Source organism: Curcuma longa, chromosome 3 (genome assembly GCF_044706935.1).
Source record: "Curcuma longa cultivar G26 ecotype Majalengka, Jawa Barat chromosome 3, ITB_CL_G26_1.1, whole genome shotgun sequence".
Classification (NCBI taxonomy): domain Eukaryota; kingdom Viridiplantae; phylum Streptophyta; class Magnoliopsida; order Zingiberales; family Zingiberaceae; genus Curcuma; species Curcuma longa.
Window position 1 is genome coordinate 16,230,797 of NC_133863.1, and position 19,994 is coordinate 16,250,790.

General features: G+C 37.7%; 3 protein-coding genes, 1 long non-coding RNA gene and 1 other non-coding gene across 5 annotated transcripts; 3 read left to right on the forward strand and 2 right to left on the reverse strand.

Annotated features, from left to right (window-relative positions):
* Positions 1-1,187: 1,187 nt before the first annotated feature.
* TRNAV-CAC (transfer RNA valine (anticodon CAC)) lies at positions 1,188-1,261 on the forward strand. The gene has a single exon. It is a non-coding gene; the product is annotated as a tRNA-Val (tRNA).
* A 238-nt stretch (positions 1,262-1,499) lies between these two features.
* On the forward strand, positions 1,500-4,136 carry LOC141824512 (pentatricopeptide repeat-containing protein At4g14820). The gene is made up of 2 exons (XM_074711819.1): positions 1,500-2,077; positions 2,322-4,136. Exons 1-2 carry the CDS (start codon positions 1,500-1,502, stop codon positions 3,913-3,915), a joined length of 2,172 nt encoding a protein of 723 aa, XP_074567920.1. The 3' UTR covers positions 3,916-4,136.
* A 2,811-nt stretch (positions 4,137-6,947) lies between these two features.
* Positions 6,948-9,868, reverse strand: LOC141823777 (type IV inositol polyphosphate 5-phosphatase 7-like). The gene is made up of 8 exons (XM_074711016.1): positions 9,750-9,868; positions 9,535-9,639; positions 8,996-9,448; positions 8,061-8,196; positions 7,698-7,891; positions 7,483-7,591; positions 7,236-7,384; positions 6,948-7,158 (listed from the first exon to the last, which is right to left on the reverse strand). Exons 1-8 carry the CDS (start codon positions 9,857-9,859, stop codon positions 6,948-6,950), a joined length of 1,467 nt encoding a protein of 488 aa, XP_074567117.1. The 5' UTR covers positions 9,860-9,868.
* A 3,495-nt stretch (positions 9,869-13,363) lies between these two features.
* LOC141824890 (uncharacterized) lies at positions 13,364-17,138 on the forward strand. Its single transcript, XR_012601465.1, has 3 exons — positions 13,364-13,435; positions 16,518-16,730; positions 17,090-17,138. It is a non-coding gene; the product is annotated as an uncharacterized LOC141824890 (long non-coding RNA).
* On the reverse strand, positions 14,989-17,576 carry LOC141824889 (protein IQ-DOMAIN 19-like). The gene is made up of 3 exons (XM_074712224.1): positions 17,119-17,576; positions 15,285-16,202; positions 14,989-15,202 (listed from the first exon to the last, which is right to left on the reverse strand). The coding sequence occupies exons 1-3, from the start codon at positions 17,500-17,502 to the stop codon at positions 15,179-15,181; spliced, it is 1,326 nt and encodes a 441-aa protein (XP_074568325.1). The 5' UTR covers positions 17,503-17,576; the 3' UTR covers positions 14,989-15,178.
* Positions 17,577-19,994: the final 2,418 nt, after the last annotated feature.

Sequence of the window (19,994 nt, forward strand, 5' to 3'; positions counted from 1 at the left end):
GCTAGCTTCACACGAACCATCCCGCAGCATTCCACTTCCAGTGAGACATTTTCATCGTAAAGAATTTATAAATTTGATTAAAATTTATCAAAAAGATATTATAGTAGCTACAATAGGAAGCTAATTAAAAATGATAAATCTAATTAATAACTGATCATAATGTTGTTATAGTTAATTAATTATTATTTTAATAATGTAGTTATAGTTAATTTGATTATGTCTCCAAGGGATTTTGATAATTTTGAATAAGGATTTTTTTAATATAAAAATACCATTTTTTGTCTAATTAATTAATTAATTTTATATGTTGTTATATCAGTTAATTATTATTTTAATAAAAATTAAAATGTGGTGTTCTTTATTTATCAAAATATCATATGAGTATATCTTTTTCAATTAAAATCAAATGAATATTTCAAAATTATATTTTTAATTATTACAAGTTGTAGCACGTGTAGTGATTATCTACTAGCTTTTACATATTGTAATCAATTATCTATTAGCTTTTTATTTGGTTGATCATAATCAAATAATATTTATTTAAAATATAAAAGATATTATAAAATTTCTTTTTGTTTTTTTATTTTTTATTTAATTAACTCTCTAATAAATAAAATTAATATAAGATAATGATATTTTATAAAAGTTAATAATCAATTGATACATGTTATAGTAGTTATTTGTTAATTTTTACATAATTGATTATAATTAGATGATATTCATTTGAAATATAATAATTATCACAAAATTTCTTTCGTTTGATTTATTTAAGAACATATTAACAACAAAATAAAATTAGATTTTATAACAAGAAAATCTGTGGAACAAGATAATAATAAAAAAATCATACAAATAAGACCATCAAAAATATATAAAAATGGATTTAGTTAATTGATAAAATAGGAAAATATATAGTATTTTTAGCTGCATATATAGAAAAAAAATAAACTCTACGCTGTGAGGAAAAATTAAACTCTAAATCGAAAAAGGAAAGATAAATGGAGAAAATTTTTAAGTCGAAGATAAATAATATATTAGGTTGAAGTTCTTAATATTATATCCAAAAATATAACATTTTAAAATCAGACGGATATTTTTGAGCTATGGACGTCTTTTTTATTTTTGACAAATTAATTATATCAATTACATACCCATTTTTACTTTATTCAGAAAAATGCTCGCGTGTAGTCTGGGTGGTGTAGTTGGTTATCACGCTAGTCTCACACACTAGAGGCCCCCGGTTCGAACCCGGGCTCAGACACAAATTTAATTTTTTTTGGCATTCTCTTTCTTGTTCTTGCGTCGTGAGGTCTGCCGACAGGATTCACATAAAATGTACAACTACAATTCTCCACGTCGAACATCTACACGTGGCGCAATTCTATTCGAAAATAAGCATGTATTTAATTGGTGGGCTGGATTTTCTTCGCAGGCCAGGCGAAAAGGACCAAAAGGCCCTTTAAATTAAAAGGCTTTGCTTTCTCTCTGCGTTGGTGGATATGGACAGTGCTGCGCCGCCTCTCGCCGCCGCTCTCGGACTGCCGCCGCCGCTGCACCACCGCATCCTCACCGCTACCGCTCTCCCCCACCTGAAGCAAATCCACGCTAAAATCCTCCGTTCTGGCCTCCGCCTTCCGGTCTCGCTCGTCTCCAGACTCCTCGACGCCTCCTACTCCTCCCCCTCCCCGTCCTCGCTCGACTACGTCCTCTCCGTACTAATCCACTACCACGCTTCCAGCTTCCCACTAGTCAACCGCTCGCTCTGCACCCTTGCCCGCGCCGCCCACCCCCGGTGGACACTCGCCGCCTATGGACGCCTCCGCCGGGCTGGCATCGGAATCGACCGCTTCAGCTTGCCTGCGGTTCTTCGAGCGGCGGCGAAGTGTCAAGGTACGACGAGCGCGGTGGTCCGTGAGGTCCATGGGCTCGCCGCCAAGATGGGGTTCGACGCGGACGCCTTCGTCCAGACAGCGGTGGTGGGTGCGTACGCGGCGCTTAGGCAGACCGCGGATGCCCGCGGGGTGTTCGACCGAATGAGTCATCGGGACCTTGTGGCGTGGAGCGTCATGCTTGATGGGTAAGTAAGCTCCTTGTTTCTTTGCACACCAAATGTCCTTGGAAGCAACTGCTAATTTGTAAAAGAAATCTTTTGATTTAATTCTGATAACCTCCTGTTAAAGTTACGCATCCACTCCAAATAGGCTTCTCTAGGTTTCCTCCATTTCTCTGGGTATTAAGGTCTAAATTTTACCTATATCTTGTTTCCAGTAGATGATTTAATAACTGAATTCCCTCTTCTGCTTTCTGAAACCGACCGGCAGCTATTGTCAGAGTGGTTGCTACAATGAAGCTCTGCTGCTTTTTGATGAAATGAGAAGCTCTGGTGTAGTTCCTGATACGGTGATCCTTGCTACCATTCTGTCAGCATGTGCGCGGGCTAAAAATTTGGAGTTGGGTGAGGCAGTGCACTCATTTATCCTAGAATCTAACATCTCATTTGATGCCTACCTTCATAGCACACTTATCAGCATGTATGCAAATTGTGGATTAATTGACACTGCCCAGAGATTGTATGATGAGATGTTGCCTAAAAATCAAGTAGCATCGACTGCAATGTTCTTTGCATATGCCAAGCTTGGCCAGATTGAAACTGCACGAAATATCTTCAACCAGATGGCCAATAAGGACCTTGTGTGTTGGACTGCAATGATATCAGGGTATGCTGAGAGCGACCAGCCAAATGCAGCTCTCAAGTTGTTTAACGAGATGCAACTCTTGGGTGTGAAGCCTGATGAAATTACCATGTTGAGCGTCATCTCTACTTGTGCTAATTTGGGTGCTTTAGATCAAGCCAAGCAGGCTCATATCTTGGTGAACAGGAATGGGTTTGATCATGTTTTGTCAATAAGGAATGCTCTGATTGACATGTATTCCAAGTGTGGAAGCTTGGCTGATGCATGCAGAGTTTTTAATGAGATAACTGGTAAGAATGTGATTACGTGGACAAGCATGATCACTGGATTTGCATTGCATGGAAATGGAAGGTCTGCAATAGCTCTCTTTGATCAAATGGTAGCAGAGGGGATCATGCCCAATGGAGTTACATTTATCAGCTTGTTATATGCTTGTAGTCACACAGGCTTAGTTGAAGAGGGTCGCAGGATATTTCAATCCATGGTTGAGGTGTACAACATTGAGCCAAAGCACGAACATTATAGCTGCATGGTGGATCTCCTTGGACGCGCCAGACTTCTTCAAGAAGCACTTGAGTTGATAGAGTCAATGCCATTTGCCCCGAATGTGGTGGTTTGGGGGTCTCTATTAGGAGCTTGCAGGATCCATGGTGACATTGAGCTTGGAGAGCTTGTGGCAAAGAAGCTACTAGAGCTTGACCCAGATCATGATGGCGCGTATGTGCTCCTGTCTAACATATATGCTAAAGCTAGCCGGTGGGACGATGTTAGGGAGGTGAGGAAGTTTATGAAGAATAAAGGGGTACTGAAGGAAGCAGGATTTAGTTGGATCGAACTGAATGGTCATGTTCATGAGTTTATGATGGGAGATAAGTCTCATCCAAGATCGAGTGAGATTTATGGAACGTTGGATGAAGTTGTGAAGGAATTAGAACTTGTGGGTTATTCTCCTGACACAAGGGTCGTCTTAGTTGATTTGGAAGAGGAGGAGAAAAGGGAAGCTGTTCTCTTGCATAGTGAGAAATTGGCTCTTTCTCTTGGGCTCATCAACTCTACGAGAGGCTCTTGTATTCGTATAGCAAAGAATGTTAGGGTTTGTGAAGACTGCCACTCTTTCATGAAGTTGGCTTCGAAGGTGTTTGAGAGAGAGATTGTGTTGAGAGACAGGACTAGGTTCCACCATTACAAAGATGGGGTTTGTTCTTGTGGAGACTACTGGTGAGGTGCATTTCTTTGCTTGCATTGTAACTTAGAGTTATGACAATGGTAGTTAATTGATTGCATTCAACTGTAAGCTTCCATCATACGTGAGACACATATTAGTGTGGTGGTATGCATCACTTGGTAGCATGATTGTATGCTTCTCTGAAATCACCCAGTGATATTATGGCTTCATGTTAATGGAGGCTATTATCATACCATATTATTATTTGTCTTATGATGTAGGCCTTCTATAAGCCAGTATAAGAAGAGAACCAAGTAGCGTATGACCACTTGAGAAATTGACTCAACTTCTACTTTAAAAATGCTTTGCACTGGTATATGATAAGAAAACTACGATTCAGCAGGTAGGAGGTCTAGCTGAGGTATGCTTGAAGATTGTTAAGTGGCATATTGGGTGGAACTCAGAAAACCTAATTAGTAATATGCTAACCTTCCCTGCCAGTAGCAATGATTTTTTACTGAAACTTTCTTTTCTGTTAAAGATTTACAGAACTACTCTAGCATGGCACATACCCTTTTGGCAGGTTTTGATAACTTAGCTCTATTGCGACAATTGTTTTCTTGTTCTTTTTCACAGTTATAAAAATTTTAAACTCACTTGTTTTAGCTGAAGCAACATGAAGAACAATTATGTAATAACTAATAGCCAACATGCTTGATCTGTGTAATATTAGTTTCTTGGCTTGGCTTGGCTTGCTCCAATCATTTGCTTGTCCAAACTACCCAATCTACACAAGGATGTTCATCCTTTAAATCACCAATACAATAATAACATCTTTGCATAGTGCACTGTTTTATTTTCCACAAGTTGGTCAAGTAAATGCAGGCCTATATCAATTGACCAACAATTATGAAAGACCTACCGGCTTGCTTGAACCCTCCTGCCCATTTGTCACTCGTTCAGCCTGCCTTTCCAGCTTGGCTTGCCTGGAGAAGGAAATAGAGTAGGAGTATGCATTTGCTGTAGCTGTGTAAGGGATAACTATGAAGTATAATGAGGGAATATCATCCCATAAGGATTGATTTTTTTAGTTTGTTTTTTTTTAAAACAAACATAGGATGATTAAATAGTTATTCTTATGAACCAAACGCCCCATGACAACCAACTTGATTGCCAAGCTCCTCAGTTATCATCAAGAAACTTGCTTAATATCATTTCAAAGGCTAAGGCTTCCATCTTCACCAAGGTGCATCAGATGAAAAGCTGATTGGGATGAAATGATTATTTCTTTCTCTGTCAACAAGATGTATCAAGTGAAAATGTGGTTTGGACGAACAGATTACTATATATCAACGTATCAACCGTGCTGCATGACATTGGAAGAACTATTTGGACTCAGCAGCAGACAGGGCCATCATTTAATCTTTTTTTCCTTTCTAAAAGATCATATGTCTTATATTCTGGTTTATTATAGCAAATAAATGGATGACAGTATATTTTCTTGTGTTTTGTCAATTAGGATGCTTGCCCAAATTGTCCAGCTTGCTCGGACTGCCTTCTCACTATTAATTTAGTGATTATTGTTTATCTTTAGTTACAATTGCCAGTACTTTAGACATCAAAACTAGGGTTTCATCATTCTTTCTTTATATTAATCATTTAGGTGTTTAAGCTTGTGGTTAGGTCTTTGACTAGTGCTTTAGTGCAATATCTGGATTCAAAGGACTGCTTGATATCCTGTGCCTTCTTTTGAACTTTTGACGATCTAAATATCTCCAAGGTGGACAGTGCTTCATATGGGATGTTAACCCCTTGCTCAAGTCTCTGTTACATGCATCCCCCAGAGTAAGTTATGTTAACCTTTCTGCTATCAAACAGTAATTTTTCTTTAAACCTTTTTTGTTATTGTTAATTAAAATCTTAGATTGCCAATGGAAGCGCATTTGAATAAATTACAATCTTTCTGACTCATTGCTGCTGCCTCTTCATTGTGTTCTTGGATCATTGCTAATTTGCACTCCATAATTTCTCCATATTCTACTTACAATCTTAGATTACTAAGTCACAGAATGGATGGAATTCAGATAGCCTAATAAGCCAACCCTCTCGCCAACAACAAGTGACTTTTTTACTTGCTTCTGTTAAAGCTTTATAGAATTCTGCAAGAAAGATTACTGTATCAAGGAGCATACCCCTTATTTGTGTAGTTTCCCATAATTTCACTTTGTTGACAACAATGTCATGTGGTTCTCTTTTCACCATTAACAGAAAATTTTGATCTCAATTGTTTTAGATAACGCTAGAATGGAACTAAATATGTAATAACTTGCTTTGTTAGTGTGAGGATAGCTTCTTTGGTGGCTTGCCTAGGCCATTCGCTTTGACTGTCCGAACCACCTGCCCTCGACTGTCCAACAGCTTAGAGCACTTGAATGGCTCACCCAGGCAGCTTGCCTGGCCCACCTGAACTGCCCAACCGTTCCTAATTGCCCAAATCATCTCTCTATCGGACAGCTGCCCTACCCGAATATTCTGGAAAGCTTGGATGGACGAACAGTTTGCCTAATTAAATTTTGAGATCAATATAAATTATGGTTGAACATGTCAAACTTGAGAATTTCCTAGAAATTAAAGGATGTATGAAGCGTAACAAAGGCAAACATGATGAGAAGTAGAAGGGATGACAAAAGAGGAACTAATTCTTTTCATAGCACTACTGCATTTCAGTGGAGTATTCAATTAGGTTCTGACTTTTAGAGAAATAGTTGGGCAAAAATACTTTATTCACTCACAAAAAACACATTTTTCATCAAACATTAGAATGTCAAGATAGTCACACCGGAAATATATAGTTCTAACAATCTCTCATGATTTATGATATATGTTAATTGTAACAGTGATCAGAAGTTTGCAAAAGTGCTTGCAATATAAAAGGAAGTTTCCACCTTCTATGGCATATGGATGGGAAAAAAGAACCGAGCCCCACATGTTTGGTGAAATGACCCTAATTTAGAAGTTGTATGTAAAACCATGTAGGTGTTTGATGCTTCTCCTTTGGTTTGGGTCATCTCCTGTCAATGAATTCAAACTTATGAATGATCACAATTGTTAAAGGACGCCAAGGTCTTTGTGACCACTTGGGAGCTAGAGCCACTCTTGGTCTGTAATCTTCTGTGACTCATTGACTCAACTTCTGCTGTAAAAAGGCTAAAAACTGATCTATGATCAGAGAATTGGAACTTGCCGCAAGTATACAAGTGTTGTTTGAGGCCTCTTCCATACCACAAGATCCTGTCACACCTAGTAATGGTGAAAAAATTAATGTGCATGACATTTTCAATGAAGTAACATAGGAATTACTTAGTTGCAAGTAAAACCATGCAGGTGTTCGATGCTTCTCTTTAAGGTTTGAGTTGTTGCCGATGTACTGATCTGAGTTATTGCAGTATTTGTAGGTGGGAGGGAAGTAGATTCTTCCTTCATTCCACCCTTGGAAGACACAACCAGATTGTTGCTCAATCTGAAGCTGGTTCAGAGAGAGGTGAGAAGAAAAGGATTCAAGTTTCCAAACAAGAAAGGAATTGTTGGTCAGATTGCAACTGCAAACAATAACTAAGCAACTACCTGATCCTTCTCCAGCAATGACTTCCAGTTCCTCCTCTCGACAAGACCCTTGGCAGCAAGATATGAGAGTGCAATGCGGTAATTCAAGTCTCCTAGCCAAATTATTCGACTATTTAGAAGGATAAGACAAAAATCTGTGAGTAAACTTCTTATGATGTACCAATGAGCATATGATTTTCTTCTGAACTTTTCTAAATGATACAGGGATCACTCACTCATGCTCCAGAATCCTCTCAGGTGTAGTCTGATCCCAAAACCCATGAACTCGGGAAAACTTGGTCTTCCTCAAGGTCTCCATCACATCAAGGTTCCGCCTCAACTTATCTCCCTCCTTTTCCCCAGATGCCAAGTGGCTGCAGATGAAGCAGAAACTTGTTTGGTGCAATGACATGCTCATGGATATGGAACCCTGGAAAGAAGCAAGTTGAAGTTGTTTCCGGTGATGTGATTCAGGATATGATCAACTAATTGTGCAGTTAAGGTATTGGTTGATACAGAGCATGGTACAATTGCAAAGCAACTAGATTTGGAGTAGGAATTGATGAACGAAATGTGAACAGTAAATCAATTAGTCTTACCTTGTTCCCAAGGTAACCCATTAATCCTCTACCAACACAAGAGATCTTCAAGTTCCTGATAATGTCTCTTATGTCCCCTCTCACCCAAAGGGTGAGAAATATGCCCACCATTTGCTTGCTTGCCACTAAAATGTATCTGGAATGGGAACAGAATATGGAAAAAGTAGGTTTTTAAAAATAATTATTAAAATTCACTTCTTTTTTTATTTGAAAGTGCAGAATATAACTACAAAAGATCATAGCTAGTTACAAAGTATCTGGAATAGGAACAGGAGTTGAACAAAAGTAGGTTCTAAGATATATATATATATATATATATATATATATATATATATATATATATATATATATATATATATATATATATATATATATATATATATATATAATTTGTTTTGAAGTGCAGAATATAACTAGAAAAGCTTATAGCTACTAGCTGGCCAACTTGGTGTAAATGAGAATTTAACTACAACCAGGCTTTTGCAGAAACAAACAGCATTGTCATGCAAAATTGTCTTCTACCTAAATTTTCTGAGACCAAATTGCTCATTAGCAAATGCTGGAATTATAGCTATTTTGTCAAAATGGCGGGCCTGTAGCTTACTTTCAACTGAAAAAAAAGGTTAGCATATAATGTTTTAGCATAACATCATTTTAGCTTATGAGTTCTAGTTTTAGCTTCTTGGTTCATCTTTCTTGTTTTTAATTATGAATTAGATTTTGGATTAGGTTTTCCCCCCAAAAACCAATATAAACATATTTATGAACTTTTTGCATGAGAATGCCCAAGAATATAAATATTGTTAAATATTTTAGCAGTTTTAGAGTATGTCTAAATTGAGTCTAGAATCTTAATTAAATTGATAACATTAGCGTAGGAGCTAAATTGGGAATTAAATTAAACTATAGATGGAATCTAAATTCTTCATAATTACCTTGAGTGTCCTGGCCTATCTATGCCACCTGTGGATGAAGAAGCTCCATAGCCATAGGACATTGTTGAGCAGCATGTTGTTGGTTTATGTGAATGATCTCCATTCCAATTCTCATCATTAGAGGATCTACAATTAGCATTGCAATCACTCACCCTGTTGTCACAGACACTATGCCAACAGTCGAGCCTTGGTATTGAAACCAAGGCATCCCCCTCGTACCTTAGGCTACTGTTCAAGGTATGAAATGAATGACGATGCGGCAAATTCTTTTGCCTACTTGTCTTGCCTCCAAAATCTTCATCATTCATCTGTTTAGGGCAGCTGCTACTACTGCTATTATTGCCTGGAAGACTGTTGAGTGCTCTTCGGATAAGAGCAATCCATTTCTTTGCAGGAGCATTATCTTCTCCTCCCAACACATTTCCAGCATTTAGAGGTACAATTTCCTGAAACCTGGCACGAAAGCAAAAAAAAAAAAAAAAAACGTTCATATGTTCTCTTGATGTTCTCATACTTGCACAAGTGTGATATTTTTATACCCCAGGACATATACATCTGCTGCAGGTGAACTGTGGAGCCAATCATCAAGGTTCAAATTGCTTGGTGGACTTTTGCCACCAACATTCCATGTCGCAACAAAGATCCTATTCCACAAAAGTAATAACATTTGATACATGGAAGAACATGAGTTAACCTACAGCTCAATTGGCATACATGATCAAGGGCCCATTATAATTGTTTCTCACATGCCTACCTGTAATGAAGTGTCTCAGTGACTTTAGCCACATCAAGATCAATCATTCTTTGTCGAATTTGATCTAGATTCGTAGGTAACCTTCCTGAGGACACACAGGAGGAAGACATTTTTGAAGGAACCTGTGAAAGGGATTTGAAAGAGCTGAAGGTGATTGCTTTGATGTTGTGGTGCTCTTGACCTGTTTCAGTCTTTGTATTTCTGCCTGTCCTTTTCTCATCATCTCCTAGAAAGAACACATAATTCAAACCAAGACAAACATTTTGTTCTGCAATAATTTGTGCTTTGCATTTGCTGTTTTGGTTTTTTAATAACATCATCGTTTTCTTTTTCAGGAGGTAGTAGTTGGCTGTGACCAGAGAAGAGAGCAGGTAACAATAGAGAAGAAAAAATGGGACTCTCACAAGACATTTTCTTCTGCAGAAACAAAGAACAGGTACAGTGTGACAGAAGTGAGATGGTGACATGAGGAAGGCATTTTACCTATACCAACACTATCTGAATTGAACTCCTGAGCATTACCTTTGGTGCTGAACCATCTTCTCTTTAGGGACTTGAACCATGAGAGCTGCAACCAAGATAAACAAATCAAAGAATGGAGGTCAAAAAAATCTTTCAAGAGTTCAATCAGAAAACAAGTTGCTAACAAAAACCTTGCATTTTTTTGAACTCCTATCTTGCATTGCTGCAGAATGCCCTCATACAGCTTAACAATCGGAGAAACAAAAAAATGGTGCAAAAACTTGCTTTCTTGATGGTCGAACAGGATCAAAGAGAGAAGAGAGAAACCACTTCTGTTGTAAAGAAAATTTTGGTTCAGAACAAAGTTACAGGCTGTTTACTTCCTTGCTAATACACTCCATGTTTCTAGCATATAACTTGAATGTGCAGGGTCAAAGAGAAAGAACCCACTTCCACTGGTTGACAGCTTTCTTGGATTCTTTAGAGAAACAAAGAAAAGAAAATTCAGATTCAGAACAAAGATACAGGTTTTTTACTTCCTTGCGAATATACTCCAATGTTTCCAGTATCCAACTTAAAGGAATGAACATGGCAATATCACAATCTTCCCTCAAATGGATTATGGTGCTAAAAGAGTTTGATTATTGAAATGCAGAGTGGTCAGAAGACAAGAAGGTATGATATTTAGAGAGGGGGAATAGAGAGAGAAAGTGCTCTCTGCCTCAAATCCAGTAACAAATTTTATAAGGAATAAAATATTACGATAGTTGATTTGATTAAGTTTCAGAAAGGATTTGCTTCCCTCACCACTTGGAATGTTGTCTCCTCCACAACCACTTGAGTTTCAGGGGAAAATAAATCAGTTTATGAAAAGAGTAGATATGTTTCTATATGCTTTTCTCTTGAAGATAATAATATTGGATCAAAAGTTAAGAGCTAGCATTAATTTAAAGGTGCTAATGATCAAAGTGCACTGTAGCTCATGAACAAGTTCATTGTTTGTTCTTAATTTGGTTTCTGACTTCTCCTCTTGGCCTCACTTTTGTGCAGCTCCCTTGCTAGAAATACTTGTGGCATGGGCGATCCACACGACTTGCGTAAATGTCCTTCGAATAGTCATTGGTATCAAGCCATGAAGGTTGTTTGTAGAATCATTGGGAGGATTTAAGTGTGATTGCTTGGAGAAATTCTCAAGTCATGGGAAGGAATTTGCATGGATAGAGAGCCCTAGGAGCCTTCAAATTGTGGAGATGATATGTCGCCGGTCTAATGGCTATCTAGGGGCTATTCAAATGAAGTTGTTTGAAGTCCCCCCTTCACTCAAGTCATGTGTTCAGGTATTTTGATGATTTTGCTACCCAAATAAGTTATATTTAATGATCATGTAGTCGACAAGGAGCTCTCCTTAGCATTTCTATTGAAATATTAATTTGATCGTTAATTTAGTGACCATGGGCTTAGTAGGATCCTTGTCAAAAGTGTAAAAGGTCAAGATTATTTGATCAAATTGAATTGAACCAAATTATAATATTTTCTCCATAGTTATCTATGAAAGTCTCACAATTTAATGATCCATTATCATCATCAAATGTGTCAAAAGGAAAATAAAAAACTAAAAAAGATTCATAGATCATGGATGAAATTATAAATTATTCAAACTTCAAATATTTAGCACACAAAAATGGCTACATAAATTTGTTAATTGCTTGCAAGTTGATGGCCCATCACCATCATCAATGTCCCAAAAAGGAAAGGACATTATCTAAGATATGCCAAGATAGTGAGAAGGTACAACTAAACCTACTAAATTTAGCTCATGGTGATCCTCTATTTACCACTAATCTAAAAGGCTGATAAGATAAGACCCCTTTCATGCACTAATAATGAGGAGCTTTAGAGCTATTGGCCAAAATATTTAACCTATTTTTTAATTTTAGAAAGTGCCCATTTTACTTTGTTTTATTCAACACGCCCCTAACGCAAGCAGCATGGGCACACACCTTCACTTATTGCTATAGTTAATTAATAATACTTTTTGTTAGCGATAAGAGAATTTAAAGGTGTTGTTGTATATCCATTTTATAGCTTAAAAATTTTTAAATTCATTAAAATAGCTTTGACATCAATAATAACAATGTCTTTATTCCACTAAATAGGATGGGTTACGTGAATTCTTTTATACAAGTTTAAATAGATCGGTCTATGGGGATTATGGGTTTAGGTAGGCTTAGGTTGGCCTATGGATTGAGAAGAAGAAAAAAATTTCAAAACTCAATAGGCTCGTGAATTAATACATTTAATCCGTAACTTAAATTTAAAATTTTTAATTTTTTATATTTTTTTATTTTTGGTGGGCTCATGAACTCGTAATCCACTTTGAATTGGATTGAATTAGAGATTTCTGAGCTAGCCTGCTGTCCCGCCTTGTAGATGATGAATTTTTGACAAGTCAATTTACCTTGTCACAAGTCAACCTATCTGATAGCTGTGGCTATATAAATTCTCTATGTCATTGAGTTTGATCCCTTATTATATTTTCATCTATATATGAATTGATTTTATTCTATTTTATCATTATTTTTAAGATTTTTTAATCTCTTTTTCTCTATTAATATGTCTATTTATCATATTTTCATATCATCTATTTAAAAATATTATTAGATACCTAAGTACATAATCATATTATGTTAAATATATTTTCTAAAATTAAATTTTCTTTTTAATATTTTAATTTTTTATCCTGTCCCACACACATATCTACTTTATTATTTTCGTCCTAACAACTCTTATATTTTATTCGTGTATTGCTTCATAGCTCATATAACATAATCCAATTCAAATATCTTTTAAAATTCCTATTAATATTAATTTGTATTTCACTTTTTGATTATGAAAATTTAAAAAAAATCTATTTTAATTCTTTCAGACTTGGAAGATATTTTGAATAGGAGATAAACTTGGGGGGCAAATTGAAAAACATTGTGGTAGAAGCTTAATTTGGTAAATTTACAAGGTGTAATTTGATAAAATGGCCGGAAAATTTTTGTATATAAATCATTGAAAGCCCAATAAAATAGGTCGATGAGCCGGTCCGATCCGTTACAAGTCTCCTTCCCTTTTCCCGCTTCATGTTCCGCCTTCCACTCTGCGAACGCCAGAAGAACTACGCCGTTCTCTATCTGATGCATTTGCCATTATCTTCCGAACCGAGAAGATCCTCAAAGGTAATCTCTATTTATGTTATCCGGAGGCAGATCGTTTGCTTTTCTCATAAAAACTTTTGGAACTGTCGTCGTTCTACGGTTTTGAGAAGTAGATTATTCACTATTCTGTATTTTTAATTGTTACAAGATTGACATTCTACAGTTCATAGTATGCTGGTGCTCTGTTTTCAATCATCTATTTAGGTTTTCTGGTGGCAAATCAATTTGTTTTATTATAATTTATAAGTGCTGGAAGCTATAATCGTTCTAGCGTTTTTGACAAGCAATTTATTTGTTTCTGTGTTGTCCCAATCCTTTATGCTCGGCATTTCCAACAGTGCATTGTATGCTGTTATAGATTTTCAAATACACTGGTTGTCTTGTGCTGTAGGAAATCGCTATTTAGGTTATTCAGCGGCAGATCGATTGCTTTTCTTTTCAGTCCTTTGTTGTCGTTCTAGGGTTTTGAGAAGTAATTGTATTTTCAACAGAGTTTGTGCTTGGCATTTCCTACCATACATATATATTGTTGATTTGTGTGTGTGAGAGAGAGAATGGCTTTATTAGGAAAGAATAAAAGATTGTCCTAATTTTGAGAAGTAGATTATTCACTACTGTGTAATTTCTAATTGATTCCTACAATTCATAGTGTTGTTATTATAAATTTTAAAATGCTCTGGGAAGCTTGGTGTTTCACTTCCTGATCTGATGAATGACTTTATTGTGTCTACTTGATTTGCTAGGACTGGAACTGGAACGAGTCACAAATGATCAGTCTAGTGTCTTTTTTGCTTAATTTCATTGAAGAAAAAAATTGACTGATATGCCTTCCTCTAATTTCTTTAACTTCTTTCATATTTTGGTAATATACAGTTTTGTAGATTCCTTGAAGGTCAGTCTAATGAATTCACAAGTGCTTCAATTGATTTGAAAATTATTAGTGATACAGTCTTTTCATGGAACTTAATAGAGGGATAAACTTGATGCATCCAATCTCCAACAGTTGGGACACATGATTTTATAATGATGATGAAGTGCATGGATGATATTACATGTCCCAGAGTATCTTAGTGGAGGGTATTGGATGGTAAATTCTTAAGTGTTTCAACTCAAACTATTTTAAGGATTTATAAGATTTCTTTGGTCATACAATACCTATACAACTCCTCTTACAAAATTCATTTTGCTTACACCTGAAACCTAGATAATATATTAACATTTTATATAGTAACGTGAATAGCCTGCAGGTGGAAACAAAGTAAGAGATACAGATTTCATGGCATGTTCTGCAAACTGATATCTATCTTGTTAGGGTCCTTTATTGTTCACTGTTTCTCTAAAGTTTTATTTCTTTTTATTCCCTGTTTTCTCCTCAAAGCAGCTTTTAGTTTATCTTCTCCCTCTTCGAGTGACTCAGTCACTGCTTTCTTAAATAGTGTTTTTTTAGACAACATCTTTCTTTTCATTCCTCATTTGACATGTGAAGCCTTTTGTGACGATCTATGGTTGCATTCAACGTCTTGATGACAACACAAATTGGTTCAAATAGGGGTGAAATTGTACTAGTTTTCCCTTACCAAATCATGATTACAACACATTCGAAGTCCACTTTAAGCAGAAATAGCATGAACAAGATAGATCATACGAACTCACATTTACACTCAGTAGCTTCTTGGTGAACACGTCGGTCTACTACATTGAAAGTCAGATACCGGATTTGCATGGCTTCCAGCTCCATTTGCTGCATACTCCTGTTAGAAATAGCTAGTCTTGCTTGTTTCTGTTAACCTGAAAGCACAACATTTTGGCATATTAGACACATATTTTACTCCAAAGAGATTGTTTGTTTGCCTGTTTTAGGAATTTGCACCTCAAATCCCACCAGTGATCTGGTGTAGTTGGTGTTCGTAAGCACTGTGCTTGTCGAACCGCATTCACTGTCTTTAAGTGACATGTTGGACTTATCTAACTTGATAGACCAAGGATACTGATAGCCGCTGCAGGCCATCATGCCGACATGGGAGGACGATCGTTGCATCTTCATACTTCTAGGAATGTTCCTTCCTTCCACCGATGGTCTCCTCCTGCTCATTTGCCGCTCAATAGTATCCGTTCGCTGCCGCGGCGCACTCTGAGATCTTACCTTTGCTCTTGAAGATTCAGTGTTGGCCATATAGTTAGGAAAGAAGGAGTAGTCATAAGGATGTGTTGTTGCATCAGGTACTGAAACAGAGGACAAGTAATGTGGACTACTCTGTGCTTTCGCAAATGCAAAGTCCTCAAAGTGTTCACTGTAAGCCCTTGTGCAAGGTGAGAGCTCTGGGTACTGATCGACCCTCGAAGGTGTACCGGCATGGCCATAGTATCCTGAGAGTTCATTCTGTTTTGTTTCGCTCTGTGCGACTGAGTAGCTGTTTCTACTCTTTGTGCTGCCTCTCGACACCCCAAGATCCATCTCCACAATCTTGATGTCCTCCTCTGCATTTCTGTCCATGAAGCTGTACTGCAACTGTTCCATGTCTTCATCTGTTACTAGAACATGAATTGGACTTGCGTGTGAATGTCGCGATCTCGGATGCTGTGGTGATCTCCTGTGGATGGATTTACGCTGCTGGATGATCGGAGAATCTTCTCCCATTTGGATCCTTTGCAGTCGAGCTCGCTCTTGAGCTGTGACAAGAGCCTGCATGCATCGAAGAGCAGCAGCAGCTTGCTTTCGGATCAAGTGGCCTCTCACGAGAGCTTGCAGCTTCACCAAGCCTCTCAATGCACATAGAGCTTTCCTTGCCTAAACAAAAAAAAAGAGTAAGATTATATCAAGATCCCTTGAACAATTCTCTCCTACCAGATTAATTTTCACCTAAGATCATCTATGTTTGCAATTCTTTTACGTAAGATTTTAAGATTCCTTTTCACCAAAGGTCATCTATATTTCCTATATGTTTCACAGAAAATAACTTAAAACCAGGGAAGTTGACTATTTCTTTGTTTGCTGCAAGATAAGGCATATATTGCTCCTTCCTTTTTCTACAGTTCCCTTTTTCTAGAACTTGATCGTCGGAGGGGCACATCGGTGCCCTCTAATGTGTATTACTCCACGCAGGTTGGCCAGCACCACCGTCGGAGACCTCATGATCATCGACATCCAGCAAAGAGGCAGATTTTTGACACATCATTCTTCATTCAATTGATCTCCAACAAATTGAGCTCTGCCTCAATCTCTTCAACGGATTGAACTTTGCCTGCTCGATCCACGTTTGATCCTTCTGATTGAGCTGAAGAGCAGCTCGATCCGCACCTCCCTCGCCCTGAGTAGGTACGTCGAATCCTTACTGGAACTTGATTCACTGCTATTTTTACCTTCTTGCAGATCCATTAACTTTGCTCTACTTGGCTCCTTTACTTCTAACGCGAAAATCGATACAATGTTTGTTGTGGCTTCTAATGCGTTTGTTCATCATAAACCATATTCAAATCGCCAGTTAATGTCTATACTTAGAACAAACACTGTTCTAATTTGAGAGTTACAAAAGTATCCTTTGTTAGATCTTTAAAATTTCACTAATTTAGTTGTGAAAAATAAATTCAAAATCATGATGCCTTAATGTGATGTTCTTAATTGTTTCATTCCATTAGCTATAGTTACTGAACTATTTGATCGTACGCATGAATCAGATAGCAAAAAGGGAAGAACAGAGAAGAACCAGATATCCACGGAAGGCAGATTGAATCCTGATGGCCGCGAGTTCCTCGGCCTTTTGCCGGTTGGGACCGGCGGTGAGTCTCACCACCGCTGCAGCGGCCTGCGCTGCCGCAACAGCAGCCTCCGCAGCGGCGGCCGTGGCCACCGCGACCGCCATGGCTTGCCTTCTCTGCTCTGACTCGGCCTCCGACGGGCGGTGGCCCGGCATGCTTATGCTGCTCCCGGTGGGCGTGGGTCTCCGGAAGCTCCACCGCTTCTTCTCCTTGGGAACCGCCGCCACCGGCTGCGGCCACGGCGGCGGGGAGTGCACGGCCTTCTCTTTCTTCTCGTCCGACGATGTCTTCCCCGTCAAGAGGCTTCTCAGCCATTTGCCCGCTTTCCCCATTTCCGCTTCTGCTACGACGAGGAGGCTGGCACGCTGAAAAAAGCTCGATCGGACAAGAAGGTATGCATTAATTCATATGGATGCCATGGAATGTCTCTGTTCTGAAGAAACTTAGGAGGCTAAATAGATACGGACGTAAAACATAAGGGCTAAAATGAACTTAACGACAAATTTTCATACCCTTCCTTAGGTTTACCTCATTTTTCAAAATGCTCCTTAAAATTTCAGAATCATTAAAATTCTTCTCATTTTATTTCTAATCATTACATTACTTGTAGAAAATGATGTGATGTTCCTAGCAATTAAGACCGGTCCATTCGACCAAAAAATTCAGATTCAATCTTCATCCAGTTTTGTTACTCTTACAAGTTCTCAAATATTGATTTAACTCCAATATTAAATTGGTAAACTTTTTTTTTATTACAATTTTGGCATAATAAAAGACTTTACAAGTCTTAGTTACACTTGACTAGATGGATCGATATGTCTTTCTGTCAATATTTATCTTTAAAAGTTTAATAAACTAAATATGTTTATATTGGTTAATTCTTTCCTCAGTACCTTCAATCGAGGGTGCTTTCCAGGAAGAAGCATCTTTCCTCCATTGCCGCTTGTTTTGTTCATCTCTACAAGATTTGATCCGTGGATTTTTTTACCTGGTAAAAGTTGTCTGTTTCCTCATGCAGATGATGCCCTACTGGACAGCTGAGGTGGTGGAGCAAATAGAAAGGGTGTGGATTGAGAAGGAGACATGAACAGTGAAGGAAAAGGATTAAGGAATGGGGCATGTGAAGGAAATAGCCACGAACGTGGTGGGGAATGGAAGGGTGCATGGCCAGCCGGTTAGCGTTGTCAGCATCTCTTCTCACCAAGGTTTGTCACATCATTGGCTGTGCAAAGAACAGCTGACACTACCCGAATCGTATCGACCGGCTCCTCGTTGAATTTTCCTTTGGAGGGTCATCTAGTTCGATTCAGGTTTGATTCCAAGCCATCTGCAGCCGTTTATTAATCAATCATCAGCGGCCGAGATCAATGCCAACCATCCATATCGTTTTGGACAGCCGAGATTGATCAGCTCAGATCGGGCAGCATTACAGGTTCCTTTCGCTCAGGGATTGATCAAAAGGCCTCACCAGCTCCACTGATAAAGAGGTGAGAACTTAAAACTTATGTGATGACATTGTAATCGGTTGCCATTGGTAACAAAATCTAAATGATATATTACATTTTTAGATTCATGTTTTACAATTTTCTAAATCAGTTGCTACAAAATTAATGATTCTAATGAATTTGAGCATAAACTAAAGGCAAAGGGCAAAGAGAACACAACGCTATGGAGGCCTCCATGGAATTTATGTTCTTGGTAGTAAGTTTCCAAACATAACTCTTTTTGTTTTTTTCCAAATTAAATGACTTTGGCAGTCGATCGTATCTTTTGGCTTGCAGTGTCCTGCTGCTTCCATTGATCTTGCAATAAAGGTACGCCAGTTAATTCTTTGGCATGGATTCTATTCTCTGCATTGTGCATGATGGTGCCTTGTTCTTATCATAGTTAGAGTTTGGTTTTCTTTCTAGTCTCCATAGGATTGTTTGGTTCGATTCAATTCAGTTCAAACTCCAAATCATCTTTAGATTAGGATATAAGTTTCACCTTCATCAACCTTCACTATGGATCGTTTTAAGTGTTAAATATTTTTCTCTTTTAAAGTAGTAGAAGTGATATGTTTCATTGAAACTGTTGTTCTTAAATACAAAGAGGATGAGCCAAATATGAATATTGATTGGTGTTTTGGCTCTAATGGTTGGTTCATGCACAATACCACATGCGGGTTGACCCACATTTTAAGGTAGGAAGAAGCAGCTTTGAGTCGATGTCCACCAAATTGCACGGTCCTTATGAAGGATAAGGACTCCTGTCCTAACCCTAGTGGCACCTTCTTGTCTAAATTAATGCAAGTGACATGGACCAGCATAAAAACTAAATGGAGCAAATTAATTTAAGGATTATTGGCAATCACATGCTGCCATTAATCCTACCTCTTTACTCATCCAACTCTCGGGGAAGGTTTACTTTGGTTTGGTCTCTATGGATCGATTTTTTTTTTTTCCTTTTTTACCATTGTAAGGCTCTAACAAAAAAAACCTACTGGCAGCTGCCCCTATGGGCAAGGATAGCGGTAAGATGTTCAGCAAATAATCAAGCATTTATGATTCCAATCCCAACTATAATGCACGGTAGAATATTTTCTTCCAATGAGATAAAAAATTTAAAACGTTAACTATTAGGTCGGCCTGTGATTGTGATGTTAGGACCAAGTCATGACTATTGAATAAGAAGTTGTTCATACTTCCGGAGTTACTCAGTGAGCGAACTAAAAAGGGAAATAATTTATCTTTAGGATTAATTGAGTCCAAGACATGTGTATCTAGATTATAAAAAAAGTTAGAAATTAAATATCAACTGGATATTATGGAAGTTAGTTTTTAAG

Bases quoted from the DNA above. Each gene is read 5' to 3' on its own strand.
- LOC141824512 (XM_074711819.1), top strand. From the start codon at position 1,500: ATGGACAGTGCTGCGCCGCCTCTCGCCGCCGCTCTCGGACTGCCGCCG. The intron at 2,078-2,321 runs GTAAGTAAGCTC...ACCGACCGGCAG, and splicing joins TGGAGCGTCATGCTTGATGG to CTATTGTCAGAGTGGTTGCT.
- LOC141823777 (XM_074711016.1), bottom strand. From the start codon at position 9,859: ATGTCTTCCTCCTGTGTGTCCTCAGGAAGGTTACCTACGAATCTAGAT. The intron at 9,449-9,534 runs GTATAAAAATAT...CTTTCGTGCCAG, and splicing joins GCAGATGTATATGTCCTGGG to GTTTCAGGAAATTGTACCTC. The intron at 7,159-7,235 runs GTTTTACTTGCA...CACCATTACTAG, and splicing joins AAGCATCGAACACCTGCATG to GTGTGACAGGATCTTGTGGT.
- LOC141824889 (XM_074712224.1), bottom strand. From the start codon at position 17,502: ATGGGGAAAGCGGGCAAATGGCTGAGAAGCCTCTTGACGGGGAAGACA. The intron at 16,203-17,118 runs GTTCTTCTCTGT...TTTTTTGTTTAG, and splicing joins CTGCCTTCCGTGGATATCTG to GCAAGGAAAGCTCTATGTGC. The intron at 15,203-15,284 runs GTGCAAATTCCT...TTGTGCTTTCAG, and splicing joins GATCACTGGTGGGATTTGAG to GTTAACAGAAACAAGCAAGA.